Raw genomic sequence first — 24,337 nt, 5'->3', positions numbered from 1 at the left:
AATGAGTTATGTTAAATTTCAGCTTTACTAGTTGCCTCTAGAATGCATGAGTTTAGTAGATCAGTAAGGCAGATAATCAAAGTGGCAAAAGTCTGTGATACAACTATAAGGAAAAGGTAACTATTGTAATAAAGTTGTGTTTTTTTTTTTTGAAGAACAATATCTGTTGGTATTTGCAATCTCAAAATGGTCAACATTAATTTAGATGTGAACATTGATTAAAATTCACAATCTAGGACATTTTAGTTTTAATTATCTGATCTGTGAAAAATAAAGTAATATGTTAAGATACAAAATCTGAAGTTGAATATGCACAGAAAAAACCATAGCCAAAAAGAAAAAACAATAAGGCACAAGTCACTACATAGAAAACCAAGAGTCCGGAAACGGTCATATTTGCCCGTCATGTCCTAAGATGAAACTATTTGTCCTAAACGAGTAATTGGGATTTAGGACAAATTCTTTTTTTTTACAGAAGTAATTTCGGTCATTTCTTTGACTCAATGTTTGAAATCGGATTTCTTAATCGCCATTTTGCACTTGTGATCACTTGTTTGTGTTTATAATCCCTTTCCTGTAATAAAACTGCCACTACAGAAGTTTGATAATCCTGAGGGCCCTCCTAATATCTATATCAATGCCTCCAGGAAACATTGGCTAATGATCGCTAATCACTTTTTACCTGTGGTTTTATTTCACACCTGACAGTGATCACAAGCTAAGAAAACTATAGATTGAGCAACAATTTGAATGTACTGTTATTTATTTATACCAAGTTAATTTTGAAGGGTTAAACATCAAAGTGACAAGGTAATGTTACTAAGTTTTGATAGAATTGAAAGAAACAATAAGTGATAAAGGCATCTTAGCTAATTTGTTTGGAGATACAAAACTGAACTTAACTGAACTGAAATTTGTGCTGATTTTTGTCTAAAATTATGTATATCCTGTCTTTGAAAGATTGTCAGAGTTTAAAGCTACACCATCAAGTCAGTTGACTATAGAAGAATTCCAGACTGTAGATTTAGAGGAAGAACAAGATCCCCCAGCTTTCACTGCCAGTAAACGTAAAGCACAAGAAGCTAAATTTCATGCTCAGGTATGGAATAATTGTTGCTATAATTTGAAAGTCTTAATGGATATGCCCCCACCAGCATGACTTAAGCGTGCGTCCCAACTTCTATATAAGGGTAGAATAATTCTGAAAGATCAAGGTAACATGCTTAGTCCAAAGATGGATAGCTAATTTCTCCTTTGTTAGCCAAAATGGGAAAGTTGTTGAACCTACTTTTGAGTTGAACTGTTTTTCTTGTACTGACTGTATGTTCTTTCATGTATATTTTGTAAGTCTATTGGTCAGGATTTAAAAAGGGCAGGGTTGTGTTTTCAGAAAATAGTTTAAACCTGCAACATATTAATGTACCTGTCCAAATTCAGGATCCTTAACTGTGGTTTTCTTATGTCTAATCTTTATGTTTTTCATTATTTGGATAACTAGGTTTAAACGTCAGATCTTTGATTGTTTCTATTTAAATTATTCACATCTTTTATAGACTCTGGAAAGTTTGGAGTTTGAGATATTGTAAAGACACCTGTCTATTTTTGAAGACTGTATATTGTCCTCTAGGTGTATTTTGGTAATTTTTGTTGTTGGGTTGCTGTCTCATTGATGTTTTTTTAATCCTCATATCCTTTTGTTCATAACTTGTGCCATGCTCATACCTTTGGAGTACCTTCAAGGGCATGAATCATACTTCATATTATTTTTGGCCTTGCTCAGAGGGTGTGTTGAAAGTGAGGTTTAAATGTATAAGACCTAGTTCAACTCCAGACTAATTTATAAAATTGAGAATAGAAGTGGGGAATGTGTCAAAGAGACAACAACCCGACCAAACAGCAGAAAACAGTGAGAAAATCCTGCACCTGGAGGCGGGCTACAGCAGGCCTCTAAACAAAATGTGTACTAGTTCAATGAAAATGGACGTCACACTAAACTCCAAAACATATAAATGAACTAAAATTAAAAAACATACAAGACTAACAAAGGCCAGAGGCTCGTGACATGGGACAGGTGCAAAAATGCGGTGGGGTTAAACATGTTTTGTGAGATCTATAACATGAATGTAGTTGAGGGAGGGAGCATTATTCTCCTAATTTGTTTTAAATAAGATACATCACAATATCCTTAGTCTCAAAAACTGTACAAAATTGTTCAAATAAATCATTTTGTTATTACTGATATTGAATGTCAATCAAATAGACTTTGATATTTTATTTTTAGTTAGATAAATTTCCAGAGCTGGAATCAGAAGTAGAGCTAATAAAAGAACAAATAGAGAAATCCATGGTTCCACCAAAACCTGTAGGAATATATGCAGCATATGCTAGTTAGTATAGCTATATTATGTATACTCTATTATGAAATTTCTCCAATCTAAACATTTGTACATGGTCAATGACACTCAATCTAGTTAATAGCTCAAATCAGTTATGAATGATTAAATGACTCAAAAAAAGTGACATGGAAAGATGTTTAAGGTTTTTTTTATGTAACTAGTTTCAGGAGACTAGACATACTTATTTCATCTACATAGACTTCATCTTTGATGTATAGGTAGCTTTCTTATGAGGTCCGTTTCAGATGTGGCACATACCGGTATGTGTGGATAAGCAACCACACATCTCAGTTGCAAATAGTAAATGAAGTATTTTACTCTCATGTAACTATGTTAACTTTAAATTTTACATTGTCCAAATTTTTAGTTTTCTGTTTCAGGAGTGATTATGAAAGTCCATAGATATAAAGGATTGGGTTGCATTTTCATCAATGCATATATGTTTAAAGCATAGTATGAAATTCCTCTTCCTTAGTTATACATTCTGACCTTTGAAGTCATTTTACAATGATATTATAGAAAAAATCATATCAAGATCCCAGAAAAGATTTATGATAGACACATTTTATTAACATGTGACAAGTTTAGATTTATTATTGCAGTGTAATTCAGATATAATTTCAGTCAGTAAAAGCACAAACAATACCCTTAAAAATATAATATATAAAAAGAACAGACAAAGCTTTAAAATTCAGTTTATTTGTATTAAAAATTTCTTAAACACAGCTATAAAAGCAAAGATTTTGATAACACCATATGAAAAAGCACTTGCAATTACTACACACAAGCTCAATGTACCTCTTGCAATTGATAATGAAATTGTGCCTTCTTGCACTTGATAATGAAATTGTGCCTTCTTGCAATTGATAATGAAATTATGCCTTCTTGCACTCGATAATGAAATTGTGCCTTCTTGCAATTTATCATAATAGAATTGTGCCTTCTTGCGCTCTTGCACCACTCCATAATGAAATTGTGCCTTTTTATGCTCTGTAAAGAAATTGTGCTTTCTTGCACCCCAAAATGAAATTGTTCCTTCTTGCACTCCAATGTTGGTCTTGGTATTAAGTTATCAAAACATTATTTATCCCTTTTCAGAAATGGCTGCATCTCCTTTAGGTGACAATGAAGAGGTATCAAGAGTTAGTACTTTTTTAGAAGAGGAAACATTTAAAGAAGCTATTTCAGATATAGACAATATTAGTGAAACAACAACAAACAATCCTGTATCATACTCAACTTTACGACCAACAGCTGCTAGTTTAGGAATTAAAGAAGTTTTGTCAGAATGCTTAAAAGAATCAGGTAATATTAAATTCATATTCTAACTGGAATCTAAATTCCATGCATTCATTTATCTTCTGTATTTTAAATTTACATTGTATGTATCCTTTAGAATAATTTAATGTATTTATGAGAAATTTTCACATGTTTTGATGTTCTTTTAGATTCTGAACGTGATGATGGGGAATTAGATTTACATGGCATTGATGATGAAGAGTTAGATAAGGTAAACACAATTCAGATAGACTATCAATTTTGCAAGTTTCATCAAGATTTGACCAGATACCATGTTTACAGTGAATTATATATGATTGAGCGATATTTTTGAAATTTTTATGCATTTAAAACTCATTGAACTGTATCTCTGAATTGAAAAGATTTTTATGTAATGTTAATACTTTTAGAGATACAATCAATATAGAATTTACATCAAAGTACATCTATAAATGTCTTAAGAATTTCTTTAGAAATGATATGATATTGCTGTGAACGATATAAAAATTATTTGTTTTGTTTTTAATGCTTTCTTTATTATTTTTTGAATTTGCGTATATCTACCAATTATCTTACACAAAAATCACATGATGTTATAAAACTTCAGTTTTAAGGTCAAATTAGGCCCTTCAACACAATTTTTATGCCCCGCCATGGCTGAGGGGGCATTAAGTTTTACCCTTGCCTATGTGTACGTCCATCCGTTTTTCCATACGTCCCAAAATAAGATTCTGTTCTCTAAATTTCGTTTGTCTCCACCAAATGTTATAAAGCTTATACACAATGCTTATTACCACCAAACACAGATCATGTTTGAATTTGGGTGGCGTCACTTTCACCTTTCTCTACTTATGTCCCTTTATTAAAGGAAAAATAGCAAAATTTGTCGTTTCTCCAATCTAACTTTAGTTTGCTTCAACAAAATGTATAAAACTTATACACAAGGCTTATTACCACCAAAAAAAATCAAGTTTGAATTTAGGTGGCGTCACTTTCACCGTTCTTAAGTTATGTCCTTTTGTAAATTGAAAAATTGCAGAGTTTGCCATATATTTTCAAGTTGGGGCATCTGTGTCCCATGGAAACATTCTTTATTTATTAAGTCTCCCAAACAAAGTTTGGAGACTTACTGGTTTTGCTCAGTTCTTGTTATTATTATTAATAGTATTCTTCTTCTTCTTCCTCTTCTGCCGCTTTTAAATTTGAACATGTCTGCACCCGTTCTCCAAACCCACTAGTCAGATTAACTTAGTGTTCCACAATTTGTTAGACTAACATGTCGAGTGGTGCAATCAGGGTTTTGTTTGTGCAATGGGGTTTATAAAGGGGTACTGTGAGGCCAAAAGAAAGTAGGGGTTTACTATAGAACCCTATGGGATTTAAAATTTTTATGCCCCTACTGTAGCGGAGAGTGGGCATTAAGTTTTACCCTTGTCAGTCTGTACATCCATACATCCATACCACAAAGGGATAGTTAGGATTGGCTTTGGGGTGTTATGGCTCAAACCGTTTAGGAATAAGGGGCAAAAAAGTGAGAAAAAACAAGGGTGTCCTGGTTAATGGACAATTACTTAAGTACAATGTTGTGTTTGAATTACCTCCCTTACACTGCTTTTAAATTATGTTTAAAGAAATGTTGTATTGTCTTGAGGTGATTAGCTGTCAATTTATTTTTAGAAATTACTATTATAATAATTTTAAAAATGCTGATTAAGGTATATTAATTTTAGCCATGATTATGTATATGACATTTTCTATTTTAAGACTTTTATGATGTATTTAAATGGGTTATTATGGTTGCAAACTCCATTGGAAATTTGAATTGAGATTATGACCATATCTTGAGGGAAAGAATTTTTTTTTGGAAAAAGGGGGGGGGGGGGGGGGGTTAAAAAAAATGGGGGTGGGGACAATTTTTTCTCCTCAAGATTTCAGGAATCAAAAAGAAAATTTCAAATATTATTGTTTTGAAAAAAAAGGGGGGGACACATGGGGTCTCCATTAATGACAATGGGAACACATGGACTACTGAAAGGTCAAAAGGTCAGTGATCAATTATTACCTTGAACTTTTTTTTTCAATTGATTCAATAAGGAGAGTACTTAGGGGATTTTACTTATAGGGACTGTGTTTGGGAGACTTCGCAGCAGCATCCTGTTGGAATCATTTCTTGTTTCTTTAATTATTTCCATTATGTGATTCATCCATGATACCTATATAAATAGTAAGTTTATCCATTTTTGTTTCATCTGTGACAAATGTTGTGGGAATTCGTCATGGAAGGAGATGATTTGTTTTTGTTTCATCTGCGACAAATTTTGTAGGAATTCGTCATGGAAGTTGAAACAAAGGTGTTACTTTCAGTCATCATCAGCACCTCATGTTAAGTTTTTGAAATTATTTGAGATTAATTACTTAATATTTAGATCTACCGAGAGGTCCTGTTTGACAATACTCTGAATATTTATTATCCCCACTGAGCATGGAATTTTTTGTCCGTGTCTAATTTCGATTTGGGGTATACTTTTGTTGTTGTTTATTTAGACATCTTTCTGTATTTACAGTTTTATATGTCCATGTGGTTCATATCTATTACAGTTTTTACTCTCAGATGATGAAATCAAACTTAAAACCAGTATATGGATGGCTGAAAATTCTGACTATCTCAAGGCTTTGGAAGGTACATATTTAAAAAATTGATATCCATGATATTTTAAAAAAAGATTAAATTACAATGATTCACTATTTAATTTTAGGCAAGAATTTCAGATCTAATATTACCCATCAACTCATTTATAAACTGTTGTGTAGAGGACTATGTATATGATAAAGGATTAAGAACCATTGATAAAAAAATATATATAAAAAAAAGTTTGTGAACCACATTTGTGATGTCTTATTCACCAGTATTAATGTTTTTCTCAATAGGAAAAAAAAAATCTGAATTTTAAACTGCAATAACTTGTTATTTCTAAAGTGATTTGAATTTGTTAATTATTCTGTAAACTAAGGAAAGTATATAAATTTTCTTAAATTTCTATTTGAAAACATTCGTATTTCTAATATTGAATTTTAAATTTTACGGTATGACCTAAGGGTGAGAAAAAATTGATCCATCAAGTATCGTACCAATAACTTTTAGACATTTTTATACGACTGCAAAAAAATTTTTGTGGTCGTATATTTGTATGTCGTTGTCGTCGTCGTCCGAAGACACATTGGTTTTCGCACTCTAACTTTAGTTTAAGTGAATGGATCTCTATGAAATTTTACCACAAGGTTCAATACCACAAAAGGAAGGTTGGGATTGATTTTGGGGGTTATGGTACCAACAGTTAAGGAATTAGGGGCCAAAAAGGGGCCAAAAATAAGCATTTTTGTAACTTCCAGACATAACTTGTGTGTTAGTGTATGGATCTCTCTGACATTTTACCACAAGGTTCCATATCACAAAGGGAATGCTGGGATTGATTTTGGGGGTAATTGCCTCAAAATTTTAGGAATTAGGGGCAAAAAAAGGGGCAAAAAACAAGCATTTTTCTAGTTTCATGACAATAACTTGTGTGTAAGTGTATGGATCTTTCTGAAATTGTACTACAAGGTTCCATATCACAAAGGGAAAGCTGGAATTGAGTTTGGGGGTAATTGCCCAAAAAATTTAGGAATAAGGGGCCAAAATGGGGCCAAAAAACACATTTTTCTAGTTTCCAGACAATAACCTGTGTTCAAGTGTATGGATCTCTCTGAAATTGTACTGCAAGGTACCATACCACAAAGGGAAGGCTGGGATTGATTTTGGGGGTAATTGCCTCAAAATTTTAGGAATTAGGGGCCAAAAAGGTGCAAAACAACAAGCATTTTTCTAGTTTCAGGACAATAACTTGTGTGTTAGTGTATGGATCTTTATGAAATTGTACTGCAAGGTTCCATATCACAAAGGGAAAGCTTGGTTTGAGTTTGGGGGTAATTGCCCTAAACGTTGAGGAATTTGGGGCCAAAAGGGGGCAAAAAAACAAGCATTTTTCTAGTTTCCAGACAATAGCTTGTGTTCAAGTGTACGGATCTCTCTGAAATTGTACTGCAAGGCACCATACATTGTAACACAAAGGGAAGGCTGGGATTGAGTTTGGGGGTGATGAATCATAAGGGGTTCAAAATATATGAGGGGGGATTTTTTTCCCCTTTTTTTTCTTTAAAATTTTCCATTTTAAATTGGTTATTTCTGATTTTTATATAAAAGCAAATAATAATGATATGGTTTGAATAGGTAAATTAAAAATTTTTAAGTTCTTAGACCACATTCATTCTGTGTCAGAAACCTATGCTGTGTCAAATATTTAATCACAATCCAAATTCAGTGCTGTATCAAGCTTGAATGTTGTGTCCATACTTGCCCCAACTGTTCAGGGTTCGACCACTGCGGTCGTATCAAGCTGCGCCCAGCGGAGCATTTTATTTACACTTAATTTAGAAATAAATTACAGGTTTTTTTCAAACAGAAATCGACCATAAAAAGTTTTAAACAGACACATGAGAAGACTATTGTCCTTTGATTTTTTTAACATGAATGATAAGTGAAAAACTTACAACTTTATCTGCCAGAAACTTGAATATTTTCTTTTCCATTGAAACACATTGGCTTTAAGTTTTATGAATGGAAAATTGATGAGATAGACAACCATATATATCATTATGATTAGTGACAGTTTGTTATAATTATTTTATAACTGTGAAATATGGCAATTAGGTGAGAATTTAACTGTTACCTGTTGACATGTTTAATATATAATCACTTAAGTGTAAATTACTCTGGCAGATGTATATACATGATTTGTCCTAGCTTTCGATCCTTGGTCAATCTCTATTTCACATTGGTAGGGCCAGGAGAAATAAAATTTATTGATTATAATAATTATAATAATTCTTTATTTAAAGAGAATAATACAGTTAGATTTAAAGCTAATCTTCCCTGAGGTCCTCATTTTGGCTTCCTGAAAGTCAAGACAGCAGGTTCTGGAGATATTTTTGAAATTGCAAAAGCAAGAAATCTTTCAAATATCCCTTGATAAAGCAGTATGGAACATCAAATTAGATCATGATTTCTTTTTTATTTCAGAAAAGGAATTAAGATTAGCAAAAGAAAAAGAGGAAGAAGAAAAAAATCCTGATAAGAAAAAGGTATATTAAAAAGAATGTTGTCTTGTTTTTATATATTAAAAATAGCTTCTGATTTTTTTTAAAAACAGATGCATAGAAACAAATATTAATTAAAGGACCAATAATTTTTTTTTTTTTCAAAATATCATGAAAAATGAGCCAGTTCCAAATTTTATATCATATTCTTTGAAATGTACCAATTAAGATTAATCTTGTGTGGCTTGTTTTTCTGTCAAATATGTGATAAATTTATGATTTTTCTTATCCTTATGATAAAGCTATTGATATCATATTACTATAAAGGTATATAAAATTGCTTGTGAATACTTTCAACATTGTTAGATAAAAGGAATTTCTATAACTTGTAGCATAGAAAGCGAAAGAAAAAGCCACCATCAATGGGACCAGCTGCTTCTGCAGAGGAAGCCATAGTCAGACTGTTACATGAGAAGAAAATCTCAAATAAAATAAATTATGAAGTACTCAATGATCTGAAATTTACAGGTGTCAACAGGTCACCTTCAAAAGAAACTACCTCTTCTGCTACAGTTATACCAAATGGTGAACCTGTTATCAATAGGTATGACTGTCATTTTGCCCTTTGTATGCTGTGAAGGTGATATATTTCAAATCATAACAACAATAGATCAATCTCAAGTTGTTTTTATCTCACTTGCGACGATAGTTGCAGAAGGAGAGACATAGGTATTGCTTTTCCGGCAGCGATGGTGTCAACAATTGTGAAGTTTTCTGCTTAAGTTAGTTTGATAAGAACTATATATAGTTACTTGTGATAGATCAATGATATTTTGTATGAAGTTGCATTACTATCAGTTCAAGTCAGTTTGACAACTATTTTGAGGCCCTGCCCTCTAGGTAATGGTCCAGTGACTTTGAATTAATTAGCAATTTTCAATGTTAAGCATTCTGCTCAAGTTAGTTTGATAGGAACTGCTTGTGATAGATCCATGATGCTTTTTATAAAGTTGCATTACTATCAGTACATATCAGTTTGACAACTATTTCGACTCCCTGATCTATATGTCATGGTCCAGTGACTTTGAATTAATAAGAAATTTTTCAATGTTAAGTTTTCAGCTTAAGTTAGTTTGATAGGAATTACTTACAATAAACAACAATATTTTCTATAAAGTTACATTACTGTTTGTACATCTCATTTTGTTGACCATTTCAAGGCCCTACCACTAGTTCATGGTCCAGCGACTTTGAATAAATTAGCAATGTTGCTGTACATCAGATTGTCTTTTCTGAATTTTATGCCAACAAGTTGACCTGGGGTCAATCAGCATTTAAATGATGTCATTGAACAATCTGATCTTGCTGTGACATTATTAGATAAGCATTGTGACTAAGAAAATGTACAGGAAAATGCATGATTTTGAGAGTTGTCTATAGTATGTAAACAGAACTGTTCTTTAAACAGTACATATATTTTCAACATGTGCACACAACTTATTGTATGTCGTTTTGCATTTTTTTAATTTTTAATCATAATCATTACAGAGAAAAATAAATACAATTCCTATTCCCAGAGAAGTAACCGTTAAGTATATTTCAACATAATAAATAATGAATATGTCCAATTATTTTTTTAAATTTTTTTGTGTAAAATATTATCACTGTCCATGTTCATGTATTTATACAATTTTAAGTCTTGAAAAGGTTGCTTTTCTAGAATGTTTTTGCTTCATTAAATCAAATTGACTGAATTTTGAATGTGTTTTATATGTCAACTCTAAAGTACAAAAGTTCTGAATATTCCTATAAGAATAAAAATAATTCTTTTATGTTCTGCTCTTTGCTCATTTTAACACGGGTAAGCATAATTTTTTTCAACATTTACACCTCACTAATGCTCAGTGTAAAAATATTGACAAAGATAATGCCTACCCATGTTAAAATAAGCATAGAGCATGACATGACAGAATAATTTCTTAATTTTACCAAAGGATAGGCCATTTCTTGTGAAATGTTTGCAAACTATATAAGTTACACATGGTAAAATCCAGAACCAAAAAGAAACACACAAAATGTATTGTGACTTATTATTTTCAATTGGTCACAGTTGATTGAGTATTTTAACATAAAAAATATTACAAAGCAAAAAACAATATATCATGATGAAATTATCCAAATAATATAAATCAGTTCAGTCTTTAATGGTTAATTTTATTTGTAGATTCAGTAAAACAACTAGTAGATTAAGACCAGAAAACAGCGGAAAAATTTCACAGGTAAGGTTGGCACATGTGGTTTTATTCAAAACAGACATCTTTAAGCTTAATTATTTACATACTCAATTAATCATTTTAAATGGAATATTGAATAAATACAATGATAAATTAATTATCTTGACACAGTCTGTCCCAATAAACAAATCTTATTGATGATTGGTATCTGTTGTGCAAAAGGACAGACTATTTCTTTGTTTATAAAACAATGAGCGGGTTAAATGTTTTAATAAATCTTGAAGACATGACCCACTGAATTTGAAGTGATTGCCTGGTTTTGTTATTTCTGGTTAGTGAGATTTGGATGGACTTGCATATAAATGGCAGTTTATATCATTTCTAATTTTGAATATGTTTCAAAGCACATGAACTGTATAATTAGGTCTGTGATAACAGTTTTATTTATTAGACACATATTCTACTGTCTGATTGACATCTATCCTACATTCTTTTAGTCATGCATGTTTTACTAAACTAAATGACATATCAAAAGAGCCTTATCATTCTGTTACAGAATTTGTCCTCGAAGAGGTTAAAATTAGATGAAAACTCAGAAAAAGAAACAGCAAAAGACCTGGAAGTAATAGTAGAAAGTGGACCTGTAGATTATGGACCTGATGACAAAGAAGGTATGAACCATATGCAGGATCATATAGTTATTTCTGGAAAGCCATTTCAAAAAGCCTGAATTGACTCTAAAATTATCATGTACTGATACAATCCCCTTCTTGCAAAGTTTGAATGGTTTAAAGGAATGACAGATGTTTTAAGAAGCAGATATATTTTATTTAATTTCATGTTATGTTGGGTTTATGTAAATATTTCAGGTGCTTAAGTCACACTTTCAACGCTCTTCTTTTCAAATGCAACTACAAAGCAGCAAATGAATAATATTGATATCCTTATAAACTGAAATCAGTTGGAACTTTCATAGTTTCAAAAATGTTCTGCATCAAGTTACAAAAGGGAACTTTACTTTGATGCCAAAATTTAAAAAAATCAAAAAAATACATTTACAGTAAAATCAGTTTTCAGTGTAAATCATTTTCTGTTTAAAAAGTGTTGTGCTGGCATATTATTTGTATGACCTGTTTTTTTATATTTGGTAAAGTATGTGTCTTATTTTAGACTTTAACTGTTTTAGCCTTGGATAAGTCAATGTGTAGGAAAGTGAAAACAAAAATGCATTTTCTTTACCTGCCCTTTGATACAACTCATTAGATTGATGTATCTATGGAAACAGTTTATCACCATAATTATTGGTACATGTATCTCATTGAGCATCTATCCTTTCATGTCTCATAATAACTCTGGTTTTCTTTTTTGGATCTTTACAATATTTTTCACTATGTTTCATTTTATGTAAAAAAAAAACTAAATTCTGAACTATCATATGATAGGTCAAGTCTGCTTAAAAGAATTTTTACTAAATTCAAAACTACTTTTGGTTCCTTGGAAACTGGTTCTTTTTTTTATTTTTGCCATTTTCAGATATGTAGTTCCAGAGTAATTGGGCTTAATTTGTTAAAAATTCAATAAATTCCTTGAATATAATCTTGTTGAAATTTTTACTTAGATTTTTGTTTTATCAAATTAGTTATCAGTGTTGTCAGTTTTTCATTCTAGAGTTATGGGACTTTTGTCCTTTAACATTGGTGTTACAAGCTATCATCATGAACTGTTAACATAAGGAATAAGGAAATTTATGTGCTGTTAAGATTCATTTTCATTGGTATGTGTATCATCATTCCTTAAGTTTTTTTATGAATATGTTGGGGAGTAAATTAAATGAAGAATTGTTTACTTTTTTACAGATGAAGATGAGGATGATTTAGTTGATGAAGATGAAGGCTGTCTTAGTGCAGCTCAACTACTAGGGCATTCAACAGATATAAGTTAGTATTGATAAGGCATTGTTGCTTTACTTTGAATTGATCCAAATCTGACAGGTGGCATCCAGTGGCAGTCAAGATCTGACATCACTGCTCACATGTCTGCTATCCTACCAGTGGCAATAACATTTAAAGAATGAAATCATTTGTTACTGTTATGTTGAAGAAGCTGAATCTAGAAAAAGTATTATTTTATGTTCAGGTGCCTCAATTGCATCATGTTGATAGTTGGCTGACATGTACTTGTAAAGATAACCTCAGTCTACCAGCACTGTAGTAGGTGAAAAGTTTCACTTGGCCACTATAGCTTTAGCCATGTCTGTCATTCTGAGAAAAAAAAACAGTTGTCCCAACTTTTTATACGACCGCAAAAAAATTTTTGTGGTCGTATATTGGTATGATGTTGGCACTAATTCAGCAAGTAACCTTTTCTCTCTCTCTTTTTTTAGATTATGATGAGGATGTTGATATATATGATGTAGATGATGATTGATAGAAACTATAAACTCTAAAATTTCCAAGATGTTGATGGATTAGAAATACCCATCTTATGACAGAGCTATCCAAACTTACAGGCTCACATACATGATAGATTAGAACAGACAAAGATAGACAAACCAGATTGATATATAAATGATTGAACAAGTGACAATTAAGATGAATGGGTTTTTTTACTTTTCATAGCAAAAATTCTGTAATAGCTACAAAAGGCTACTAGTATCCTCCTAAACCAAATGCTGGATTTTTATCAAACTTTACAGGATCTTTAGGAACTTATTACATTGTGTACTAGAAGCTTGTGATGTGTATAAGAATGTTTTATTAAAAAGAGTAACAATGAGTAGAAGTGTGTTCTTTGACTGCAGTCAATAATGTGCTGTCCTTTCATAGTCAGGAAATACGCTGTGGTTCCTTGTCATATTTCCCAAGACTGCTGGTAAAGGCTGGAGAACTATATCAGTTTAAAGTGAGCTGTAACAGAAGTCACATTTTTATATTTCTTAAGCTGACACTTTAAATATCTTATTTAATTGATTAGAATAATATTTGGGATTTCTTTTAGTAAAACAAACTTGAAATGAGGGGTAGACAAGAATTTATGAGCTTTGATTACAGTTTTTCTCATTTTCTGCTGTTTTCTTTTTACGTTTTCCTAACTTTGGCTTGTTTATTATTTTACCAATACCAAATTGCAACTTTATGAAAGATACATTTTAGTGTGCAATTTTCAAAAGAAAGACATCAGTGCTGTGTTTCTTTCCAAAATAGTATTTCAAATTTTATAAACAAAGATGTATAATATGAAAATGACAGTGTGAACTAATTCTAAAGACACAGGTGTAAGGAAGAGCAGAATGTATGAGCTTATTTAATTGAGGATGGGGATGATTTATTTTGATGTGATATTTCATAGTACATAACTTTCTGTGAATCCAATAGCAAGACAGGGTAGATAAGATATATCAGATGAATTACAGATCTTTTTTGTTTAGAACAAAAAACTGAAAGTCCATATAAATTGGCTAGATCATGTTTATTCTGGTTATATATTATTGTAGTATTCACAACCCAGTCTTACAGTATGAAGTCTGTTGTTAAAAACAGAAAAGATGCACACTTCATGTTTCACATGTATCTGCCTTGATGACCTGTTGATATGATAATGTCCTAAATTTTTAAACTGATTGACTGTAGTTCTATGACTATCATATCTGCCATCAAATGGGGCTGGTGTTTAAAAAAAAAACAGGGATATCTTGCATAGAGTGAACTGACAACAACATTTTTTACATGACTGCTATTACGAAACTTAATATGGTCTAATAATGTCTGTCTGTCCATCAGTCTTTCTGCCATCAACGCTTCTTCAGGTAACTCAAATTTTCTTTAACCAATTTTGTTATTTTTATACGACAGCAAAAAATTTTTGCAGTCGTATATTGGTATGACATCGGCGTCGTCTTTTTGGTCCGAAGACACATTGGTTTTCGCACAATAACTTTAGTTTAAGTGAATGGATCTCTATGAAATTTTATCATAAGGTTCAATACTACAAAAGGAAGGTTGGGATTGATTTTAGGGGTTATGGTACCAACAGTTAAGGAATTAGGGGCCAAAAATAAGCATTTTTCTAGTTTCCAGACAATTACTTGTGGAACGGTGTGTGGATCTCTCTGAAATTATACCACAAGTTTCCATACCGCAAAGGGATGGTTAGGATTTACTTTGGGGGTTATGGCTAAGTTTAGGAATTAGGGGCAAAAAAGGGGGAAAAACAAGGGTGTCCTGGTTAATGGACAAGTACTTTAGTACAAAACATAATTAAAAGCAGTGTAAGGGAGGTAATTCAAATACATCATTTGAATTACCTCCCTTACACTGCTTTTAAACTATGTATAAAGTAATGGTTAATGAACAATTAAGACAATTTAAAAGCAGTGTAAGGGAGGTAATCCAAATACAACGTTTTGATTACCTCCCTTACACTGCTTTTAAATTATGTTTAAAGAAATGCATATTTATAAAGGAAGACCAGTAAAAATATCTGCAAAAGTTGCATCTGTTTTTTTTTACAAAAAAATCCATATGAAAGATTTGACACCATATTTTAAATTCTATTATAGAATAGATTAAGTTAGCACTATGGTAAATTTAAATGGGTAATTATGGTTGCAAACTCCATTGGAAATTTGAATTGAGATTATGACCACATCATGAGGGAAAGAATTTCTTTGGGGGTAAAAAGAAATTGTGGGGGGTCAATTTTTTCTCATTTCAGATTTCAGAAATTAAAAAGAAAAATTCTTCAAATATTATTTTTTTTTGCCAAAAAAAGTGTGTGGGGGAAGGGGGGGGTCAATTCGCAACAGCAAATTTGCCCCAACTGTTCAGGGTTGGACCTCTGCGGTCGTATCCAGCTTCGCTCGGCGAAGCAATTTATTACAATATAATGAATGATGGAAGAAAGCTCCCTTTCGATAATGAAAGTTTTTGGCTATGTTGTTCTAGATTTTCAGGACTTTTAACCCATTGAATTAAGCCCATTTTTTACATAATTGCATTTACTCAATTATGACTGGATTGATTTCCCCTATACTTTACATTAGTGTTAGGATTGATAAAAGGAAAACATGTAACACACTGGGACTTTGACAGCCATTAATCTTTAATATCATGCACTAGCTCTAACATGCTTGGATCAAATTTCTACAAACTTATCACTGTTGTAGGGATTGTTGAATGCAGACTCGCTTTTGATTTTGAATTTTTTCTGGTTTGTCATTTGAGAGTTATGGGACTTTAAACTTTCATATTTGACACAATATTTATACACCTAAGGATATCATCATGCAAGTTTTTCTACAGAGCCATTTTATTTGCTTCTGACTGAATTAATTCTTAATCACCAATTTTATTTTTGCAACAATTTCAATATGCACATGCACAATAAGGGCGTATCATGTGCTATTGGCACAGCTGTTTATTTGTAATGGTACATTTGATAACATGCTATTAGCCATGGAATTGCAATAATAAACCAGACCTAAGCTGTTCTCAACATGATGGAATAAGAATTTATATCACAAAAGATTACAAAAATCTATTTAATTAGTTACAAATAAATGTTTGAAGAAAAACACATTTATGATTATGTATGAAATTATTTTAGAGAAAACTACTAATTTTTAATGATATTCTATTTTACTTCAAATAAAAGAACAGCATAATAATAATAATATTTTAATATTTTCTGGTAAATGATGTTTGTAATATTGATCAGACCCATTTATGTAAAATATCAAATATTGGGTAAGGCCTTTGCTCATATTTAAATATTGATGACTAACTCTAAAAATGAGGCAAGATTTCACATATTTGCATTAAAAGCATCAAGTTTGAAGCACAAATGTTAAGATTTCAAACAAAATTAAAAAAATATGAATACTGATATATGACAGTCTAATGTTTTATGAACATGTAACGGATGTCATTTGGTAGATTTATCATACTTTTAATTTTTGATTTAAGGGTCTAAAAAAGTGGCCTTATCATATCTCCTGCTTTATAGGATGTTTATCATTGCAGGTACCTAATATGTTTCTCCAATATTCTGATATGTAATTTCTGAACTGTATATTTTAAATGTGTTTGTTATCTGTTCTTTAGGTTTTGTAAATGTTGTTAAAGGGAAATAATAGAAAATAAAATTACAATAAATATTTCATTGTATTTTTTTTATGCCCTTGCCGTACAGAGGGGGCATTAAGTTTTACCCTTGTCCGTCTGTACATACTTCCTTACGTCCCAAAGTTGCGTTCTCTAACTTAAGTTTGCCTCAACCAAATGTTATGAAACTTATACACAATGCTTATTACCACAGAACACAGATTGAGTTTGAATTTTGGTGGCGTCACTTTAACCGTTCTAGAGTTATGCCCCTTTATAAATGGAAAAATTGCAATATGTTTAGTTTCCGTTCTCTAACTTTAGTTTGCCTCAACCAAATGTTATGAGACTTATACACAATGCTTATTACTACAAAACACAGATCAAGTTTGAATTTTGGTGGCGTCACTTTAATCGTTCTAGAGTTATGCCCCTTTATAAATGGAAAAATTGCAAAATTTATTTTCTTCTAAATATCAAGTAATTTTTGTCGAGCCTGCGACTTTTATCGCAGAAAGCTCTACATAGGGATAGTGATCCGGCGGCGGCGGCCGTGTTAGCTAACTTCTTAAAAGCTTTATATTTTAGAAGGTGGAAGATCTGGATGCTTCATACTTTGTATATGGATGCCTCATGTTACGAAGTTTCCGTCAGTCACATGTCCAAAGTCCTTGACCTCATTTTCATGGTTCAGTGACTACTTGAAAAAAAAGTTAAGATTTTTCTCTCTTGTTATAAGTAATAGGATAACTATATTTGGTATGTGCGTACCTTGCGAGGTCTTCATGCCCGTCAGACAGTTTTCAATTGACCTCGACCTCATTTCATGGATTAGTGAACAAGGTTAAGTTTTGGTGGTCAAGTCCAGATACTATAAGCAATAGGTCTAGTATATTCGGTGTATGGACGGACTGTAAGGTGTACATTGCCAACTGGCAGGTGTCATCTGACCGTGACCTCATTTTCATGGTTCAGTGGTTATAGTTAAGTTTTTGTGTTTTGGTCTGTTTTTCTTATACCGTATGCAATGTCTAGCTGGCAGGTGTCATCTGACCTTGACCTCATTTTCATGGTTCAGTGGTCAAAGTTAAGTTTTTGAGTTTTGGTCTTTTTTTCTAATACTATATGCAATAGTTCAACTATATTTGGTGTATGGAAATATTTTATGATCTATATGTCAGTCACGCAGGTTTTATTTGACCTTGACCTCATTTTCAAGGTTCATTGCTCAGTGTTAAGTTTTTGTGTTTTGGTCTGTTTTTCTTAAACTATAAGCAATAGGTCAACTATATTTGTTGTATGGAAGAATTGTTAGCTGTACATGCCTGCCTAGCATGGTTCATCTGACCTTGACCTCATTTTTATGGTTCATTGGTCAATGTTTAGTTTACTTGGTTAATGTTAAATTTATGTGACAGTTGTAATAAAGCTTTATATTTAGGACTATCAACATAATATCAATGATTAGTAAAGAAGGCAAGACATTTCAGCATGTGCACTCTTGTTGGAGTTATCTTCCTTTGTCCATGATTATAGTTGAATCAACTACAATCAATGCTTTATACAATGCAATGTTTAATTTTGACGATCACTGATAAAACACAGATCAAGTTGAATTTGGGTAGTGTCACTTTAACCATTATTTAGTTATGCCCCTTTATAAATCGAAAGATTGCAAAATTTTTAGTTTCCATTCTGTAACTTAAGTTTGCTCCAACCAAACATTATGAAACCTATACACGGAATCAAACATATTTATTCTAAAACCAGTTGTTGGCATGACACGGGTTATGTTCTTCTCATATATTTTATGATGGTATAATACTAAACCCCTAACAGGAGGGATTGTGCCTGATATTCATATGATGAATAATCTTTCAATCAGTTTAATTGAGGTCTGGAGCTGGCATGTCAGTAACTGCTAGTAGTCTGTTGTTATTTATGTATTATTGTCATTTTGTTAATTTCTTGTGTTTCCTATTCTGACATCGGACTCAGACTTCTCTTAAACTGAGTTTTACTGTGCGTACTGTTTTACGTTTGTTTTTTCTCCATTGGCTAGAGGTATAGGGGGAGGGTTGAGATCTCAAAAAACATGTTTAACCCCGCCGCATTTTTGCGCCTGTCCCAAGTCAGGAGCCTCTGGCCTTTGTTAGTCTTGTATCATTTTTAATTTTAGTTTCTTGTGTATAATTTGGAGTTTAGTATGACGTCCATTATCACTGAACTAGTATACATATTTGTTTAGGGGCCAGCTGAAGGACGCCTCCGGGTGCGGGAGTTTCTCACTGCATTGAAGACCCATTGGTGGCCTTCGGCTGTTGTCTGCTCTATGGTCGGGTTGTTGTCTCTTTGACACATTCCTCATTTCCATTCTCAATTTTACAATATTCATTACCACAAAACTAAGATCAAGTTCTGTCACGGAATAGAAGTTCCTTCATAATATAAGTTCCAAGTGGAAGAAATATTCTGTAATATTGTTTCCATTGGAACAAATATTACAGAATTTGTTCCTTACGGAATAAAGGGTATAGAATATTTGTTCTAACAGGAACAGATATTATGACATTGTTTATAACAAAGTTTCCAGGGGAACTTCTGTTAGGCAGAACAAATATACGTTGACAGTACAATTTTTTTGTTTCCGTTTTCTAACTTTAGTTTGCCTCAATCAAATGTACATGCTTATTACTACATAATACAGATTAAGTAAGAAATTTAGTTGCGACACTTTTACCATTCTTGAGTTATGTCCCTTTATAAACATAAAAATTGCTGAATTTTTCGTTTCCGTTCTCTAACGACACTATCCACATTTTTTGTTTTTTTCAGTTAATGAAGCAGCGTCTCCTATTATTGAAAATGGCATTATATTTTATCAGGTTTCACATTTTGGGTGTATATTAGAAAGAAGTTTAAATATTTTCAGATTGAAATGGTTCTAACTTTGGTTTGTCTCAACCAAATGTTATAAAACTTATACACAACCGTTTTAGAGTTATGCGTGTTTACAAATAGAAAAATTGCTGAATTTTTAGTTTCTGTTCTCTACTTAAGTTATCCTCAACAGGTGATATGGAAGATCTTCTTTCTGTTGATTTGTCGTGTAATGATCAAACATTTTTTGAAATATTGAAAATGAAGATTAGATCTTTGTCCATAAATTACAGCATAAATAAATCCAAGGAGGAAAAAAATTTCACCCTCAAACTTGAAAATAATATTTTACATTTAGAAACTATTATGAACCATTCTCCAAATGAGGAGGTTCAAAAATCTTTACTTGATAAAAAACTTGAACTAGAAAATTGTCGACAAAAGAAGGTTGAAGGTTTGCTGCTTAGATCCCGCTCTAACTGGCATGAGAATGGTGAAAAATGTTCAAATTATTTTTGTAAATTAGAAAAGAAAAATTTTATAAAGAAAACAATAACAGAACTAATAGATGATAAAGGTCAACATATATCAGAGCAATCAAAAATTCTAACGGAACAACAAAATTTTTATAGAAATTTATACTCAAGCAAAAAATTAGATTGTGATGATTCATCATTTTTTAATCATAACATTAAGCTCACAGAAGAACAAAGAGATTTTTGTGAGGGAAATTTAACTTTTAAAGAGTGTGCTGATTCGTTAAAATTTATGACAAATGGTAAAAGTCCAGGTTCTGATGGGTACACAGTAGACTTTTATAAATTTTTTTGGAAAGATATTGGTCCTTTCATCTTTCGGTCTCTTCATTTTGGATACGAGGTTGGAAAATTTTCTGATTCTCAGTATCAAAGTGTAATTACATGCATTCCTAAGGAGGGGAAAGACAGACAGTATATAAGTAACTGGCGTCCTATTAGTCTTTTGAATACTGATATGAAAATAGCTTCTGCTGTTATAGCTAATAGACTTAAACCAGTTTTACCATTTGTCATAAGTGATACACAAAAAGGTTTCATCAAAGATAGATTTATGGGTGAGAACACACGCCTTTTATATGATTTAATGCACTATTTTGAAGAAAATAATAAGACAGGTCTTTTATTACTTGTTGATTTTGAAAAAGCCTTTGATTCCTTAGAATGGTTATTTTTAAAAAATTCTTTAAAAAGTTTTAATTTTGGGCCTTCAGTTTGTAAATGGTTTGAAACTTTATACTCAGGGGCATCAAGTTGTGTTATAAATAATGGACATACTTCTAAGTTTTTTCAATTGGAAAGAGGCTGCAGACAAGGAGATCCTCTTTCACCCTATTTATTTATAATTGGTGTTGAATTACTATCTTTAAAATTAAAAGATAATCCTGAAATAAGGGGAATAACTGTAAATGATAATGAATCACTTTTAAGCCAGTATGCAGATGACACATTCCTTATGTTAGATGGAAGGGAAATATCGTTGAGGGAAACACTTTCATGTTTTGAATCTTTTTATAAAATTTCAGGTTTAAAAATAAATGCTTCAAAGACAAAAGCACTATGGGTTGGAAACAAAAAGTATTCAGATATGATTCTTTGTCCTGACTTAAAACTTCATTGGTCACATTCAAATTTTAAACTTTTGGGGATTGAATTTTCTTTAGATTTAAACTGTATCACAGAAATTAATTTTGCCAAGAAGATTAAAGAAATCTCTGCAATCCTGAAGAGCTGGCAACATCGTAAACTAACATTATTGGGGAAAATTACAGTAGTTAAATCACTTGCTCTTTCGAAATTGGTACACTTAATGACTGCATTGCCAAACCTATCACAATCCAGGTTAACAGAGCTCACTTCATTATTTTATAATTTTATATGGAGTGGAAAACCAGACAGAATTAAGCGTAACACACTTATTGGTGATATTTCACAAGGTGGACTTAATATGGTACATCTTCATTCCTTTAATATCTATTTAAAAATTAGTTGGATAAAAAGACTGATGTCAAACCCAGTTGGTGGCTGGCAGCAGTTGTTACTGGCAGACCTTATACAGTATGGGGGTGAAAGGGTTTTACATCTACAGAAAGAAAAGCTGATTGAGATTTCTAAAAAATGTAAAAATCCTTTCTGGAAGGATGTTTTACTATGCTTTTCTATCGCAAAACCTAATACTGAGAATTCTGTCAGTGACATTTTATCATTAGATATTTTGAACTTTTCTTCTTTGGATGATTTCCCATATTATATTCAATGGAAACAAGGAGGTGTGCAGTCAGTAAGTGACCTAATTAATAAAGAAAATATGAATTTTTATAAATTTGAGCAATTTCAAGAAAGAGTAAAAATCAACAATTTTATCAAATATCATGGTCTGATTTCAAGAATCCCTCAGACTATGAAAAAATACCTTAAAGAGAACTGTTTAAAGCAAGATTTGGATAAGCCTGATAATGGTGATATTTTTTTAAAGAGAATTATAGGTAATGTGAAAGCCAAATTTGTATATAAAAATTTAGTAAATAAAGTTATTGAACTACCAACAGTCAAGTTTTCGAAATGGGAAGAACTGTTGATTATTGATACAACAGAATGGTCAGAATATTTCAGGATAACCAAAAAATCATGTAGAGATGTTTATTTAAGAACTTTTCAATACAAATTTTTGCATAGAATCATAGCAACTAATACCTTTTTATACAAAATTAAATTAAAAGACACCAAGATGTGTACTTTTTGTAAACTTGGTGAAGAAACCATTGAACACCTTTTTTTTGAATGCCCAATAACTTTTCAATTGTGGCAGTCTTTTTCAAATGCAGTAAAACTTTTTTTTGTAAACTTTGTTCTTAACAAAGAGAATGTGTTTCTTGGTTGCAAACATGAAAGTTTATTACTGAATCTGTTAGTCATAATTACAAAAAACTATATATACAAATGTAAATTAAATGAAACAAAACCAAATATGGTTGGGTTAAAGAATAGAATAAAGAAATACCAATTTCTTGAATATTATATTGCAAAGAAAAATAATAGAGTCCAAGTGTGTGAAAAATTTTGGTCTCCTTTACATGTAATATTTAATTAATTATTGTTTCATATAAGTGAGAGAATAAAATATCTATATATCATGAGCAAATATTTAGCCTTGAGTTTTTTTTTTTGTTTTTTTGTTTTTTTTTTCTTTAAAATATTTTGTTTTTAAAATGTAAGTCAAGATACATCATGTACATATTGTAGCAAAGCAAATGAGTGAAGAGTATTTGTATTGTATGAGAGAAAGTCAGAGAGCGAGAGAATATAATCAAATAAAATTTATATGTAACCTTAAATACTAAATGTATAATTATAAAAATCAACTTGTCAGTGATATATATTGTATACTGAATTATTTTTTATATGTAACCCCTTGATACCCTTGTCAGGTGGTAGTGTAGGGGTACATGTATATTAAATCCTGACTATTGAAAAACAAATAAAAGATAAAAAAAAAAAAGTTATCCTCAACAAATGTTATGAGACGTACACACAATGCTTATTACCACAAAACTCAGATCAAGTTCAAATTTGGGTAGCGTCACTTTCACCGTTCTTCAGTTATGTCCCTTTATAACTATATGATATGCAAGCGGGGGCATCATCTGTGTCCACATGTGGACACTATCCACATTTTTTGTTTTTTTCAGTTAATGAAGCAGCGTCTCCTATTATTGAAAATGGCATTATATTTTATCAGGTTTCACATTTTGGGTGTATATTAGAAAGAAGTTTAAATATTTTCAGATTGAAATGGTTCTCACTTACTATCTATGCAATAAGTATCTTCAAATTCTTTGGTAGAATAACATAACCTTTGATTAAAATTGTCAACCAAAAAATGTACTACCTTTTTGTAGATGAATCAAATATATATCTAATGAATTGCCAATGAATGTAACCTGAACTTGCTAATGAGTGTTATACAAATAATTGTTATATTTTATATAGATTCACACTATATTTTGCTACACAAATTAGCAACTAGCGTTAATTGTATGAATTTCAAGATATGTCCAGCAGAATATCGTGTGAATCTATATTAAATATAAGTATTTATTATAACACTCCTTAGCGTGTAACTGTTATACTTTCGTTTGGCATTTACATTTTTTATTAAGTAATCACATCAGTTTATTCTCAAACTGATCCATGCCTAGATAGATTGAATGTTGATTGTTGCTATTTTTTAACCCTATGTATATATATATATATATCCATAACACCAAGAGTACACACGC

At 31.5% G+C, this 24,337-nt stretch overlaps 1 protein-coding gene across 1 annotated transcript in view; it reads left to right on the top strand.

Moving 5' to 3' along the window:
- LOC127738133 (transcription factor IIIB 90 kDa subunit-like) overlaps positions 1-17,194 on the top strand; it is a 54,276-nt gene extending 37,082 nt beyond the window's left edge. Inside the window, exons 8-19 of the mRNA XM_052249262.1 lie at positions 23-116; positions 961-1,099; positions 2,282-2,387; positions 3,495-3,701; positions 3,845-3,906; positions 6,273-6,354; positions 8,791-8,852; positions 9,200-9,411; positions 11,032-11,086; positions 11,598-11,712; positions 12,898-12,978; positions 13,425-17,194. Coding sequence (XP_052105222.1) covers positions 23-116; positions 961-1,099; positions 2,282-2,387; positions 3,495-3,701; positions 3,845-3,906; positions 6,273-6,354; positions 8,791-8,852; positions 9,200-9,411; positions 11,032-11,086; positions 11,598-11,712; positions 12,898-12,978; positions 13,425-13,468 — 1,259 coding nt within the window. The 3' untranslated portion in view covers positions 13,469-17,194. The remainder of the gene's footprint in view (positions 1-22; positions 117-960; positions 1,100-2,281; positions 2,388-3,494; positions 3,702-3,844; positions 3,907-6,272; positions 6,355-8,790; positions 8,853-9,199; positions 9,412-11,031; positions 11,087-11,597; positions 11,713-12,897; positions 12,979-13,424) is intronic.
- The last annotated feature ends 7,143 nt before the right edge of the window (positions 17,195-24,337 follow it).

This window comes from Mytilus californianus, unplaced genomic scaffold (assembly GCF_021869535.1).
Source record: "Mytilus californianus isolate M0D057914Y unplaced genomic scaffold, xbMytCali1.0.p SCAF_4, whole genome shotgun sequence".
Taxonomy (NCBI): domain Eukaryota; kingdom Metazoa; phylum Mollusca; class Bivalvia; order Mytilida; family Mytilidae; genus Mytilus; species Mytilus californianus.
The sequence above is the reverse complement of the archived record's forward strand: the minus strand, read 5'-3'. Positions and strand labels throughout refer to the sequence as shown.